The 15,862-nt window shown below is 37.7% G+C and overlaps 1 protein-coding gene across 6 annotated transcripts in view; it reads right to left on the reverse strand.

Annotated features, from left to right (window-relative positions):
• PALLD (palladin, cytoskeletal associated protein) overlaps window positions 1–15,862 on the reverse strand; it is a 213,311-nt gene that overhangs the window by 37,867 nt on the left and 159,582 nt on the right. For all 6 annotated transcript variants that reach the window (XM_087736095.1, XM_009474784.2, XM_087736094.1 and 3 more), the window contains one exon: window positions 420–1,115. In XM_087736095.1, the coding sequence (XP_087592221.1) occupies window positions 420–1,115 (696 nt within the window). The remainder of the gene's footprint in view (window positions 1–419; window positions 1,116–15,862) is intronic.

A 15,862-nucleotide genomic window follows, 5' to 3' on the forward strand; every position in this document is an offset into this window, starting at 1 on the left:
CAATGCTCTCTTTAATTGTTATTTCTCTACCTGCAGACGTAATGGAACATCGACTACAAATATCACTGAATATGCGACTTTAAAAGAACTGGGTCATGAGAAGGGTTTTCTTGGCTCTCCTTCCACTGCCCTGGGCATGCAGAGCCTTTTGCTGCTGCTTTCATATTTTCATCAACTCCAATTTAAAGCTTTAGCTTCTCCTCTTTTGTGTTCCTACTGTAGGACTTCTTCAGAATCTCACTTCTGTGAGGGTTAGAAGACTATCTCATCTCTAGCACACAGGCATCTGCAAATAATTCATGCATCTCTCCCTGTCAGGTAGCAGGTAACAGCAAAGGATCCTAGAAAAGTATAAAATGAAGCAAGTGCAATAATCTTCAGTACAATCAAACTCAAGGAGCTTATTAGCTGATACTTACGGAGGCATCACTCCTTTCGGGAGGCCTAATGCGTTGACAGAAACGGGTGGTGGCTGGGATGGCAACATGGAGCTGAGAAAAGCTGCTGGAGACTGGCCGGAATTAGGAAATCTGGGAGTTGGAGACAGGCTGTGGGAAGGTGAAGAAAGTGAAGGAAGAGGAGGGGGTGGAGGAGGTGGAAGTGGAAAGGAATCACACACCGGATATGCTGCGGTTGGACTAAAGACAGGGGGAGGCGGGGGCGGAGGGGATGGAGAAGAAGGAGACCAGGCGTACTCCCCTTCTGGAGCAAACTGCTGAGAGAAAGGGGGAACAGGCACTCTCCCAAACTGTTTCTGAGAAGCAGTTGGAGACATAGGAGAAGGAAGGCTGGATGTAGATGATCCTGAAGATGGAGTCACATAACCCGAAGCAGGGCTGATGTTCTGAGCAGCAATGAACTGCTTAGGCCGAGCATAGTTGAAGGAGCTGGAAGACTGCATGGTTGGGGAAGTATGAGAGTTAAGAATACTCATTGGCACAGGAGAAGTGACAGACTGGCTGGACTCAAGCTCCTGGAAGGAGGGGGGAGGAGGAAAGGAAGGAGAAGAGGGAGGGTGCTGATGATGATCAGGTTGCTGTTGGTGACGATACCGCTGGCCGCTTTCTTGCTCCAGACGAATTTGGTTCTGCAGCTGCTGTATTTTTATAGGGTCCCTGTAGGAAGGAAAAATAGACAAAAAGATGATCAGACATGCAGTGCTGGTCAGGGAGGAGGTAAAAGTTCCACTGAGCTATGGTCTAGGAAAGTCAGAAGGCAGTGAAAGTTCAAAGCATTTGCATATCTTGAACAGCCCTATTTCTTCAGACCTAAAACATTGCTACAAAAGTCCATTTTTTGAGGTCAAGAAAGGGGGAAAAAGGTATATGCACAATAGAAGTTAACAGAACCTTCAATTCTTAAAAAAGGTAAATTATAAGACAATTTGAAGACACTTAGGATATTTTAAAGGAGCAATCCAGATAATATAAGTAACGGTAAAAATGTTGAAGTTCTTAACAAGGTTTCTTTTCATTTCTGGCCTATTTCATTCAATGGCCCTGTTTCAGTAACAATAAGCCTCAGATATCTACCCAGTGACCACTTCAGCCTTGACTTCTGCTGTAGCCTCTGTGGGCTGATCAGACAGACCTAATTACTGCCATACTTTTAATGAGGATTTGGAGACAAGGGACCAACCTCTGTATTGGAACCATCCATGTATCTGTAGATGAGCAAAGACTTCCAAGAAACATTTATAACCTAAGGAAATGGTGAACTGAACTTCTCCATATCTCTAGTCCCACTTTTTTTTCCAGGCTTTATTCTTAACTGTAGGTCCTGAGACGTGTCTTAGTAGATACTGAATACAGTTCTGAGGAATTGCTAATTGCCGTACTATCAGTTCAAATAGAAATGAGAATTTCTTTCAGAAATGCAGATACTCACTAGCAGAACAATAAAGACTACAAAAACTAATATGTAGGAGCACTCAAAACTGTTAATTAAGTAGGAGGGGGAAAAAAAAAACAATCCAAACCAAAATGTTCAGCAGTGAAGCAAAGCAGACCATGCACTGGCTTTTTTTTTTTTTGTCCACAATACAGTTGTTTGAACAACAGTGAGATCAAAATTAACTGTGTGGTCTCTCCTCTTAAAATACATCAGACTGACTTGCTTAAAAATTGTCATGTTCCAGCTGGAAATCATAACTTTATCTCAATACTCCAGATGTCTACAAAGTTTCAACATATGCACATATACCTTTTCTGTATATTTAACGTACAAATACTTTATTATATACAAGTGTGTCATTGTTTATATATAATTTAGCTCATTTAAGCAGAAATTTTAGAAGCTGTCTACTTAATGCATGGCATATGAATGTATGATTCTGGCACAACAATATACTTTTGTTGGTAGCAACAAAATTAGAAATGGTAATATTATCATATTTTCCACTCTAAGATTAATTTTGATATTCCAACTATTCACATTTACCAGAAAGTGTTTTCTGACAATAATTCTGCTTATGATCTCAGGCCAAAGGAGATTGTTTAGATAAGAAAAAGGGGAGCAAGCTTGTTCAGGACAGAAAACTGAAAAATCAGTTATTTACATTTAATAGTTGGTTTTTTTCTTTTTTGTCACAAAGGTTGCTCAATTCTAGCAACAGTCATCTCACCAATAATACGTATTTCAGTAGTTAAAAGGAGATGGCATTTTCCTCTTTAATTAAATCAGCAACAAGAACATCAAAATGTTGCAGTTCACTTGCAAATTTTATAATTCATTTTTTGATGTTGACAATAGACTTTAAATCCCTATCAGTTCAACTTTTCACTCCACAGGACATGGGCTGAACCTTATTCTTTGATTTTTGCTAAGTTACATAAAAGTCTCCTTTCCCTAAATGGGCTAAAGCAACACAATTTTAGTTCCCATCACCATTTGACCTTCTTGGCTGATGACAGAAATACTTCAGGTCACCTCTGATTGCAAAGAGAAAGTCCTGTAAGATTACTACTTTCAGCTCATTCTGTATCTTTAGTCTGACTACTTGCAGACCTACTGTCCAATACCTCTAAAATTATTTACAAATAATATTTATTTTATTTTCCATTATAATCGCCTCAATAAGTTTTTTTACTTATTGCAGAGAGGCTAAGGTTAAAAAAATGGGGGAAATCTAGTATTGTAAATGGTGTGTTGAATAGAATAGAAGAAACTTAGCTGTCTCCAACACTCCTATGTTTACCCAACATGTGCTGAAAGCAAGTCGGAGTGTCTTGTCTTGGGACTTTTTTATTTTCATCGCCAAGTCACATGGTGATGTGCCCAGCCAACAGCATAACACAAATGACCATCTATGGCCCTGTCAATGGTAAGTATACTACTACAGCGCCTGCCACTGAACTGCTGCTGTACCAATCCGGGCAGAAGTACAGACCAGATTTAATGTATGTCTACAAAAGGTTGGCAGGCAAATGTGAGGTTGCTCTGCGCTCACACTAAGCTTGACTTGAGGCCACAGGAATATACATGCCTTTAAGGCAGGGTTTATTAGTTCAGGACAGCACTAATTCCATTTGCAAAGCTTTTGATCAGCTTAGAGTTCAGACAAAGCAAGTGCATGTCTGCTTGAAAAATAACATGCAGACATAATCGTTATCCTATAGGTCCACGTAGCAAAAACCACGAAGACCTTCTCAGAGCAAATTTTCATTCCAGTGGTAGAAATGCACGATCCTTGTCTGCAAAGGAATGTTCTCCACCTCAGAGCTATTCTTTTAGCAGCAGATGCTGCCTTATACCTATTAATTTCTTGAGCAGATGTATCTTAGGGATGTGTCATTATGAATAAGAAAAAAAAAAAAGAAAAGAATAATCAGTTCACAAGTGTTCCTTTGCAACGACACCAACAGCAGTGGAAGCTCTACATAGGTAGGTCCCTGAAAGGTAGCATTGCTGTGCCACAGATGTAGAGAGCCCAGCAGTCAAAACGATGCATGGGAATTGGTCTGTTATGTTGCCCTCACCAGTAGGGAAACAAAGGCGGCAATTAAAAAAAAGTTCAGTTTTTGGATGAGATTACAGGAAAAATTAGTTTAATTGTAATTACATCCTCTTTCCAATTACCCAAAATTTGTTTTGTAATCCCAGTGTTTTAAAGGGCACACAAGCTTTCAGGGAATGCATCAAGCTTGTTTAAACAATAGAGAATAAAACTTATTTTCTCATGCAGAGTTTTTGGTTTTGCCAAATAATTAATCATAACAATGTAAGAATGAACAGTTAAAAGTAAATTTTAGTAAAATTCAATCAGTAAATCAGTAAGAAAAAAAAATTATAACTAGACTAAAGTGAGTATTGAGAAATTTCAGCAACTCACTGAAAAGCAGGCCTAGCACTAATATAGTAAATATTTTCAAAAGGTCTGCTTCGGTATTTGTGAATTTTTTTTTCAATACCAGTTATTCTTACCCAAGATTTTTATACACATTTTCAGATGTTCTAATAGGCATGCTAAAACAGCTAAAGAAATGCAAAAAGTAAAGTAGTAAAAGTTTAATTGAAGCAGACATTAATTGCAACAGAGGGAAAAACAGTATTTATGCAGGTATTATTTACAGTTCGAATATGTACAGATTTGCTCTCCACAATACTTAATCTTTTCTTGTCAGCTACTAGAACAGGAAGGCCCAGACTTTTCACCTTCACTTATGAATTTGTCTCAGTTGTTTTCCACTTTTCTATGTATTTCTAACTGTGGAAAGAGATGGGAGAATGAGAAGAAGGAGGGGAAAGAAATTCAGGTTGTTCAGCAGTTCGGGATGAGGACTTGTTTGCATCACTAGCAATATCCAGTGGTAGAGGATGTGACAGTGAATAGAAGTTACTCCTGGAGCACTGTGTGTGTACACAATGTCAATCTTCCTTTTCTTTATAATATTAAACATTGAACAGCTAGAATAATTTTTGGATATTTCTATGCTGTCTCTTTAGGCATTTCTTTATTTAATATGCAGGTGAATAACAAGATGCAATATTACACATTCCCAAGTATTTCTACAACCTTGCTTTCTTCTCTGTCCTCTCTAAGAACAAACAGCTGAAAGAAGATACAGCAATTAAATTTTTGTTTAGATTAATTTATTGGCTTGCTTCATGGAAATGAAGCTAAATGGAGTTAAATGATAGTGAGAAACATTTGAAAACATGTTCAAAGGGAAGACTAGAGACATTAGATTTCTTGGTGGGCAACTACAGAATACTATCTTTTTAAAGGCAAAACACTCTGATTGTACGAGAAAATAGTGGGCAGAGATGCTCAGAATCTTCTCTAAGGATGCCAGTACATACAGCATATTTTGATAGTTACTCAAAAATTCATGTTCTTGAGGTATGCACTTGGTTTAGATTATATTAGGCTGTTTTATCTTTTTATCCCATTTTCATAATGTTTTTTCTTCCTGATATCTTCTTTGTATCACATTGTTTTGAAAATTAATAGATGAGTCCTCAACTTTGAGATCTAAACTGGTAACAGATCTAAACTGGTAACAGGCACCATTAGGAACCGTAACTCCAAGCCTAGGCCAAGTGCCTGGACACAGTGCTAATGGAGGGGAGATAGGCAGATGGTCGTACATCTCTGAAAGTCTCATAAGGGACTGGCTACTGGATTGCAGAGTGCATTACAGCAGATGGCATTTTCAGGGATACAATAAATCCTTCATACTGAAAGTTCTCTGTCGGGCTCATTCACAGGTTCCCAATATTAGGATATGTACCAACTTTATTTTTATCTTGCATCTCTGGGTTCATAAAGAACATTTAAAAATTTATTTGGAAGAACAATGCACCAAAACCTCTCTGAGAAACACCTTACTATTTGCAGTGTAATCATCAGCTCCTCAGTATAACCTAGTCTGTGTACCTTTTCAACACAAAAGTTCATATGGAAGCCCTTGTATCCATTCTGTCTTGGGAGAGGGGTTTCTCCAAAGGTGGGGGGATGCTGTCGAAGCCTTGAGAGGAATCAGTTGTACACAAGATGAACCCTATCCAGGTAGTGTCTACCACAAAGCGTGGTAAGGGCATTCAAGTTTATTCTTTTTTTTACAACACAATATACAAAGTAGATTGAAATAAACCACCGCAGATAAAGAACTAAGATTAAATACATTGTTCTATGCTATAACTTTTTAAATTTCCTGAATGTGGCTCTCCTTTGTCCTCCCTCATGATCTTAACAAGAGAAAAGGCGCAAATGGAAAGCAGATAAAGAAAAGCAGTTTTTGTTTAAAAGAGGGAAACCTATGTATCTCATGTATGGAAGAATAACAGGCTGACTTCTGCCTCAAGTCATTCCTGAGTGAAAGCAGACTGGCCCCTTCACAATCCTTCCTGCCCTTTGAGAAACAGACAGTGCAGTTCTACAGCAATATACTAAAAAATACCTCTGCAACAAAACTACAGAAATATTTTGAATGAAAATAACCAGAGTTAACCACAATTAAGCTTGAGCTAGTTTTCTAAATTAAGATTTGAAACCAATGCCCCAAAACCTCTGTATTTGTATCTTGGGGTAACAACTACTCATCTCCATTAAATCTACTTTCCAATGAAGACCTAGCTTCTAACTCAATACTAATGCTTCATAATCATGCCAGAGCTCTACAAAAAAGGAAACAGTCACCATCATGCTGTATTAAAAGGCAAGGGCTCTTCTCAGGTAACCCTGACTTCCATTGTCAGTAAATATCTGTGTTTAGATATATTTTTATATGTGTATATTTATATCTATATTTAGATATTTATACAATGGATGGAATATTTTTTCATTATAATTTATTAATTTGGAATGTAATAAAATTCAGTTATACGTATCTAGCTCCTTGGCAGCCCAACTGGACAACTGGTGGGCAGAGAAGGAATGGAGAACTGGAAGTGCTGGCGGCTGCTGTGGTTCCCTCACTAGATAAGATTCACAGCGTTTCTGCATCTGCGGCTCCTCGGCAGCTGGCATGGCGGACTTGCCAGGTAGCTGTTAAGCTAGCTCTTAAACACACTAATTTACTTTCTACAACCACAACATCTGTATTTTACTGGTATAAATGGTTCTGTTTTCTAAGCAACTTCTGACGGTTACTATTTCAGAGACTGAAATGCACATACCGACCCATGTAAAATTTGACAGTAGTCACTGGTATCTGGAATTGTCCTCTGACAAAATTCCTAATAGAATTTAAGGTTTTCCGCCAGATTTATCAGTGGGTGAGAGTTGTTAAAAATGAAAACAACCTAAGCTAGCAGTGGATGAATTAACAGCTCTACTGAAAATAAATACTCAGAATACACAGGTAATTCCAACTAAACTGTGTCCACTGAAGGAATACTTACTCATTTTTTAGAAATGTTAAAAACGTACATGTATGACAAGGCAAGAAGGTGAAATAAAGGGAGAAGAGATGCCCCCTTTTATAAAAACTGCGAGGTATTCAACATACAGATAGCCTTCAGGCTGTACTAATATAAATACACTTACCCAAGCATTACGCTTCCTGATGCTGAACAATCCTTTATATTGTGAGAAACAAAGGTGGACTGTTTTAAATCCTGCAAGGGTTCACATTTATGTAAGACTGGAATTACCAGTTAAAATAAAGACTGGGGGGAAAGGAAAAACAAAAACCAGCACCAGTTTGGGTTCTACCCCAAAAACATTCAGAGATATTTTTTGTCTATACTAACAGATTTCAGGGAGGATGCAGGGTTGTCACTACAATTTAATCCTTATGTTGAATAACTAGAGAGCTATAACTAGGAACCATCTCCACCAGCTGCAACCTTTTAATGTTTTTATTACTTGCCCTTCAAAGCTTAACGATTTGAAAAATGCAGATTTGTGACAAATAATATTTTCCATATTTCAGGTTAATATACAGGAGTATTTGTAATTAATTTCACTAACCTACCACGCTCTTAGGAAAATCAGTATGGTGCAAGAGCTAACACAGGTACTGTATTATGAGCACACTATGAAACTAACCCTGACTTTTCATCTAAGAAACTTCATACACGCAGAAAATAAATTTAAGCCATCTGCATTGTACCTGTATTGTTTGTGAACCCTCTTGTAAGGAAATCCTGCTGTAATTTGGCTGTTAAAAACTTCTCTGTCTATCCTAAAAAGTGGGAGTTGTACCTGTGCCCATTTTCCATTATGGTTTGATTATCTGTCAAAGGCATCAAGGTAATTTCTGTACTACGGAAACCAACAGTAGTGATAGTGCCAGTATTCAGCGAACACAAGCAATTCTTTTAGAGACAGGAACCATTTTTCATCTCTATACCACTGCAGGGACATTTTTCAAAACATGCACCGGTGAGATAACATGTTTAGCCTGGGCACAGAAAGAGAGGAAATTGTGCTCTTGTGCACATTCATTGTTCCCAAAAGTCATACAGACACAATACAGCTTTAGTAAAAAGGCTAAACTTTGTATCTGTGGTAGGGTTAGGTCATAAGAATTAGTCTGGTAGTCAAAAATCTGTCTGGCTTGGTAATTCAATAGTGTTACACAACTAGTGCACACAGGTAACAAGTTTTACTGATAAAGGAAGCAAAAAGCATTATGTTATTAAGAGGTAAGTTGTAACAAGGCATTAATAGAAATATAGGTTCCAATTTACAGCTGAATTGGCCCAAAGCGTAGGAAATCATGACTTGGAATGCAGGAATGAACTGGCCTGCAAATGGACAAATAGGTCCTCGGCCTCTGATTGTGCTATAGCCTGTGGAAGGTCATATTCTGTGCTGACTGGTATATATTCAAAGAAAGTACGGGAAAAAAAAAATATATATCCAAGTTTGAAAAACTGTACTAGCCAAAAAACTGTACGAGCCTAAAACCAAAAGTGAACAAAAGAAAAGATGGACGGCCACTCTTCTTCTTCTAGATGTAGTACGATACATTTTCTCAGTGCTGGCACTGGAACAGCACAAGCACAGTTGTCTTTTTTTTTTTTTTAATTTATTTTAAATTTAATATATTTGATTAACAAGATGCTCTATAAATCATCACATTTCATCTACCACTAGCTACCAAAGACAGGAGATTTGCTTGTTTTTATGCCTTCCCACGAACAGCTACAGTGGGCTTAAAACTAGACCTCCATGCTTTCAGTGTTAATATTCCAGTATCTGTCAAGTGCCTGTTCTTTGGGTTGCACATAAAGATGACTGCTTTGTACTACTGAAATAGATACTTTAGGGAGGAAGAATGAACATCACATTAAAAAGATTTATGGGATGCCCCGACATTAAAGGGAGCACACAGTTGCTATCAACGTGTTTTTAGGAAAATTAAATAAAAATTAAAACTTTAACTATGTTTTAAAACTACTTGAAGAAATTAAGGTAGTTTTAGAGCCTAAATCCTAGGCCCTTTTACCAGCCATTCCGTATTCACAAACGGTTCTGACATGCGAGCAGGTCGCTGCCTCATGGATATAACCACCTGATACATCAATAGCCTATTTTACTGAATCTCACTGGAGGTCTCCTGTTCTTGAAATACCAAATGAAAAGGAACCACTGGAAAGGAAATCAATGTACAAAAAAAATGGTATTTATATGAAATAAATATATACATCTGAGATTCTCCCACTACAACAATCTGACTGACTGACTAGGTGTCAGCACCACCTTAGTACCATAAAGTTTTAGTACTATACCATTCTCGCTGAAGTCCTTCTATACACACAAAAATAACCCTATCAACAACATACACTAACTTTTATGGAAGGAGGAGAAGCACCAGGAAGTAACAGCAACTGCTAAAGACAGTCATAATCTTTCGGCCTGGTTCTCAAGAGCATTGGAAAGTGAAAATAACACTACAGCATTACTCACAACTTTTGTGACATTTATTCAACTAACGTAATCCTAACGCAGTTATACGTTGTGCTCAATCCAGTGCAGGATGCTACATCCCTGTCGTGCAATCTAGGTTGGTAATCTCAATAAAAGTTATGGCAGTGAAAAGAAAGATACTTAAAAGGATGAACAACTGTGTAGTCACTCTGCATCCTGCAAACTTCCTAGGGTATCTGAAGTTACTGCTGTGTTAGGGATTGGTATCATCCCGAGACATTTGCAGACCTATTGGGAGAATTTTTCCTCCCAGATGCCCTCTTAGACAGCCTTTTAAAAGCACTGGTGAAGCCCATCTCATGCATTAATTGAAGAAACAACAGGCTTTCACTGCTTCCCTGCCATTGTTCCCTGGCACCTAAACCAGGGAACAAATACCTACCCCCTCCATGTTACATAGCTGCTTGGCTCCAGCTGCAGTTAAGAGTTTGTTCAGGTACGGACAAACTGCTTCAACTTTCTTCCCCCAGCAGGCTAGCTGACAGACAAAGCTCTGGTTAAGTGAAATATTCACTTTGTTGCAAAGAAACTGAATATAAAAAATAGCTGAAGTGTCCTCAGTGTTTGCACATGTTGCAGCATTGCACATAAATATTTCTGCAAAGAGTTGGCAAATGCTCCATCTATTCATGCCCAGAACACTCTTTGAGGGCGACACTCCTCACAGAGCAGAATGAAAACTCCAACATGCACCAGCAGAACAGCAGCAACAGAAAACCTTAGTAAAATGAAAACACTTGGCAGTGTGGCAGATATACCTTATGTATGTCAGCTATTACATTTAGAAGACCAAAAAGGACTTGGCTATAACAGTAGACATAACTTTACCTGCTCGCGTAGACTGATAACATCTTTTTGTTTCACCGCATTTTTTTGCTATCAGCAACTTGCATCAGCTTCAGTGATACCTGCCTTATGAATACTGCTGTGACCTATTTTGCAGTCTTTTAAGATGTGGATCTCCATTCATCTTGCTGGACTAATTTTGAAAATAAAATAGTGTATAGGGCTCTGTCACTTCTTATCTAGCCAAACATATACTTCAGAAGTGTGAGCTTGGGGGTTTTGTTTTGTTTTTAAAAGGCATCTTCCCCAAAGTATAAAAAAGACAAGAAAAATGATGATAGTCAAAATGTTGCAAAAGCACTCTTAGATATGCAGAGCTACTGCTTACGACAACTGCATGATAAACATAATTATAATGAAGATGTTTTAGGCAAAGCTGAAAGACTAAGTAGACTTGCAGCCTTACTCCCTGACCAAATGCTACACCTCACTGTATTTTCCCCATTGCTTGTTATAAAACAAAAAATGAATACCTACACAGCAGAATTACTGAGCAAGGGCAAAAACACAGTACATAAATGTCACTGCAGTCAAAATATATTTTTAAATATTCAGAATATACTCCGCTCCTGAACAGATTCAGTAGACCTGACCAGAACTACTCACATTCCCTACTATCACAGAAAGAAACAACATATCCTGAAATAACACACATTTGGTCAGACACAGAAACTCAACTTGAACTAACCTCTTGTGCTGGCAACACATAATTTTAAATAGTATTTCCCTGATAAATAGATTAAGTGATTTAATGATGAGAATTTAACATTTTTTTAACTGCTAACTAACTATACAGCGCATTGTGCTGAAAAGCTTAAATGGAATACCTTACATATAAATGACAGAGCAAATAATTGCTTTTGTACTTACGAGTGAAAATACATTCCATAAAGATGATTCATTTCAAATACTATTTATTTCTTAATATATAAAGTAACCTTGCGTATGGGAGACTTATACAGTAAGGACTTCTTCCCTGAATTAAGCTGTGCCTTAAGTGATGTATAATACCATAAAAAAGAAGGAATCGTACAGGTAAATTGTGTAATGATAAACACTTGTTATGGCCAAATACAGCGCCAGTGATTCTGTATGGCTGGTCCCTTCTCTAAAACTGTTTTGAATCTTGCTTAGCTCTCAGTAAAAGGAGTCAGCATTCTTACCCAGAGAAAATAAGAGAAAGGACCAGGTTTCATTTTTCCCAAATGAAACAGTAACCACCATGGTGACTGGCCAAAACCAAGGAACCACACGGACTGGCACTTCTCCTAAGCGGACAGTAAGGACACATCTGCATTTGTGCTTTAGCTTGGATCAGAAATGTGCTTTTGAAGCAATCTCCAGTTGTCCCCACTTGCTTGTTCTCCAGTTCACATCCTGGAGAAGCCTCTCAAGAACATGAACTGATTCCCTGTCAGGTGAAACAAATGTAACGAACTCCAGCCACTAATGGGCTTCAGTCCACGGGAGCAGACTAGAGCTAGTCCAAAGTGAAAAAAACAAAACCCCAAACTCAGTGACTCTGAAATGTGTAGTGTAGATACCATGCCTTCAGCCTGTTTTTTCACTCTACAGAGCCACTCTTGTTTCTGTGCACTACTTGCTAATGTAGGCCACATATATAAACTAGCATGAGGTGTCTAGCTAAATCATACAAGCTAGAAGGCATTTAAAAATAAGTGCGTATACCACAAGAGATTCTGGCTTTATATTTCATGTAAGTCTCAATTTCTAGGAAGTTAAACACAGTCTTGCTAAACATATATGCTGAAAATTAATCTCTTCATTTAATGTATTGAGTTTCTTGAAATATTTTTTTAAGTGTACAGCATATTGATGTATAAAATATTAAAAAGTAGGGTACCATGCATATTATGTAACATATATAGATTCAAAGACAATGTATGGACCTGTCCTAGACAGCAATTTTACTATTTTGTATGTTGTAGTACAGATTTCACTATTTGATTGCTTGCAGCTGACCTCCAGAATTCAATTAATTCTGCTCCTTCCTTCTGCCCTGCACTAAAAACCTCCCAGTCAAAACAAACATGTCTTGTTTGCCCTCAGTTTGATTGCACGGTAGTTTGTAAAAAGCTAGTTACAAAGAAAGGTGTATTCCTCAAGATTTAAACCCATTTCGTCCGACAATTATGAAGGAAGATTCTCTCTTTATTTTGATGACTCATGCACCTTCTTAGCCTGGAACTGGACACTCTTGGAGAAAGAATATTGGCCTAGAAACAGCACTTGCCTGATTTGAGGGTCCCGAGTTATATTATCCCATATTTGTTTATTAAGATTAGATTAGATTTATGTTAAAATGAACATTCCAGAATGGATGATGAGAAAGGTTTCCTACAGTGAAAGCCAATTTAGTTTATCTTGACCAACAGCAGTTTATGTTTTGTCCTTACTGAAAAAAGTTTTTACATTGAATAGTTAGTAGTGTGCACAACATATACAAATTGTTTCCTTAACATAACTAGAGTACTTAGATTACATTTGGAAACTACTGGTAAATCACTGTTAGTAAATTAAAATTTAAAAAAAAATAAAAAATAAATCCATGCTTTGTTTCTATTATTGTAAGCGCTAATAAGATGTAAAAGTAGCAATGCACATCTTTCACACTGAAGTCAACCCTACCTGTATGTAAAACCTTCTCTTCATGTACCATGACAACATGGACTTCAAGCTATCTTTTACCTCACAAATAGCTGAGAGAGAAAAAAGAAAAATCTTACCTGTCTGTGGCTTAATAAACAACTTATAACTCCACATCAAAAATGTAATTTTGGACTTGTAGGTTACTTCAAAGACAGAGGGATTTTGACAATACCAAAATTGGTAGCACTACAGTCAGCATCAGTGTGGATCATATGCTTGTTCCTGTGTGAACCATGAGATTCCACACGATCCTCTGTTCCTCTCGGCAATACTCAGGTCATGGTATAATGCTGGTCTGTCTTCAGTTTTTCTTCTCGCTGACCTCCCTCTCTCTAACTGCTGCCTTCTTGTCTGTTTCCCTGCCTCTTCCCTTGGTCTATCATCACCACTTCACCACCCCTTGCGAGCTCCACAAGCGCTACCTAGGATGTACGATACCAAAATTCATTACTTTATCTTCTGCCTCACTTCATATGCTAGCTTCTCCAGAAAAGCATACTTCACTCTTCAGAAAACACTCATCTAAAATACCCTTGTCTACTATAGTTTTCTACTGTGAACTCAGGGATAGTTATTATAGGTGTTAGAACCCACCTGACCCTTGTGTCTCTGGGCTCATTTACTAAAACTACTCTGCAGTCACAAATAAGAATTACACAGCACATTGATCCTGTTTCTCACGTGAAGGATCCCTCTATTCCTTTTCCGTTTCAGGGAGAAACCTCAAACACAGTGCTGAACAGAAACGTTACACAGTAACAAAAGCCTTTGGATTGTTTGAGGTCAGCTAACTGATAGACAATTCATACAAAATAGGATGATAATTTTTTGCAGAACAAGGAATAAGTAAATGAAAGTCAAAAAGCTAGAGACACCAGAGAGCATTTTAAAATATTGTATTTTTGTCACAGAGGGCAAAGTAAGGCAAAGACATTTAAATTCTCTGACTAGTTGTGCCATATATCAAGGAACGTGGGCACCCAGATTTGCAGAAAGACTGAGCTGCTTAGTATTTTTGTTTGGAGAAAAGTAAGTTCATTCCCCTACAGTCATCCTCTTTTGCATGCCAAGACTCTAATGAGCCCATGCACTTAGACTTACCACATTAATTACATTCTCACGCCCTAAAGGCAATATTGTCTGAAGCTGTCCATTTTTCGGTCATTTCATAAACCTTCAGAGACTGCAGTTTTCCAAATGGATTTCAAGACTTCAATATTAAAGTTACTTAAATAATAACTAATCCACCAGGCCTGAGTTTTAAAAATGGGGAGATTAACTTCACCAAGCAAGAATTGATAGCACATAATTCTTGCTGTACACTGTCCAGGCAATACTTCACAGATTAGTTATGTCTGATCTTCTACTCTAGGGAGAACTTTTGTCCTCAAGAGCCTAATATAAGAAATGGCATCTCATGATCCGAGGTTTTTTGTTTTGTTTAAATTTGTCTTATGTTTAAAATCTGATATTTGAAATTAAGAGGAATCTGTAAGGCAAAAGGCCCAGCTTGATTAACATACTTCATAATTGCAGGAAATGTTTTTCGACCCTTAGTTGACTCAAAATGTTTTCTCATGATTTTTTAGCAGCATAATCTACTTCCCTAATGAATCATTCAGAATGAATAAGAAAAGATCTGCATACTTGGAAATAGCAACAGAATCTCGCAATCATTTTGAAATCCTCTATATATTAAATAGCTTTATATTTTCAAAACAAGCTCCAGATGTGTAAAACAATGATACTTTATTTGTGATAGGCCTAAAAGATCATTTGCCTTTTTCTTCTGGCCTTGCAGCACTTCAGTTTGCTGTCATGTTGCTCTAATTTTTCTAGTCGAAAGAAGACACATAGGGAAATGTTCTCATCATCTCATCTTTGGCATCTCACTTACATGAGTAGTAGTACAGCCTCCCAGATAGTCAGTGAAACCTCCAGAGTGCAGTTCAGAGTGTGTAAATTAGATGCCAAATGTCAGAATGAATGAAGACCCTCTTAAAGAAGCATCTTTATAAGTCATCCCAATAAAGCACAGGCTTCGAAATGAAGACAGGCGACTCAGATTTGAGCAGATAAAAATAACACTACCCCAAATTCTTTCCCCTGCCCACAACTTAGTGGACCATGAGTCAACTGCAGATCTCATAATACATCAACATTGTTTCGCAGTCACACTGGACTTAACATTTAATTTATTAATTTAAAAGTAGCAATTTTTTTTCCATATGCATTATGTTGTTAACTAGTACGACAGCTCTTATTTATCGGCAGCTAACATATGTACTCAGCTACTCTTGATGAGGAATATTCTTTTAGGCGGACTTTGTATTGGGGAGGATCTATAGTTCCAACACTACCACACCCAGCTAGGGTCACCATGTCGGAGTAAAATTAATAGAAAAGGGCAAATTGTTTAACAGCATTATGAAGTAACATTGTTAGAGTCAGGAAGAAATCTTGTGA

This window comes from Nipponia nippon, unplaced genomic scaffold (genome assembly GCF_047370975.1).
Source record: "Nipponia nippon isolate SJK-2023a ecotype South Korea unplaced genomic scaffold, ASM4737097v1 scaffold_6, whole genome shotgun sequence".
NCBI lineage: Eukaryota > Metazoa > Chordata > Aves > Pelecaniformes > Threskiornithidae > Nipponia > Nipponia nippon.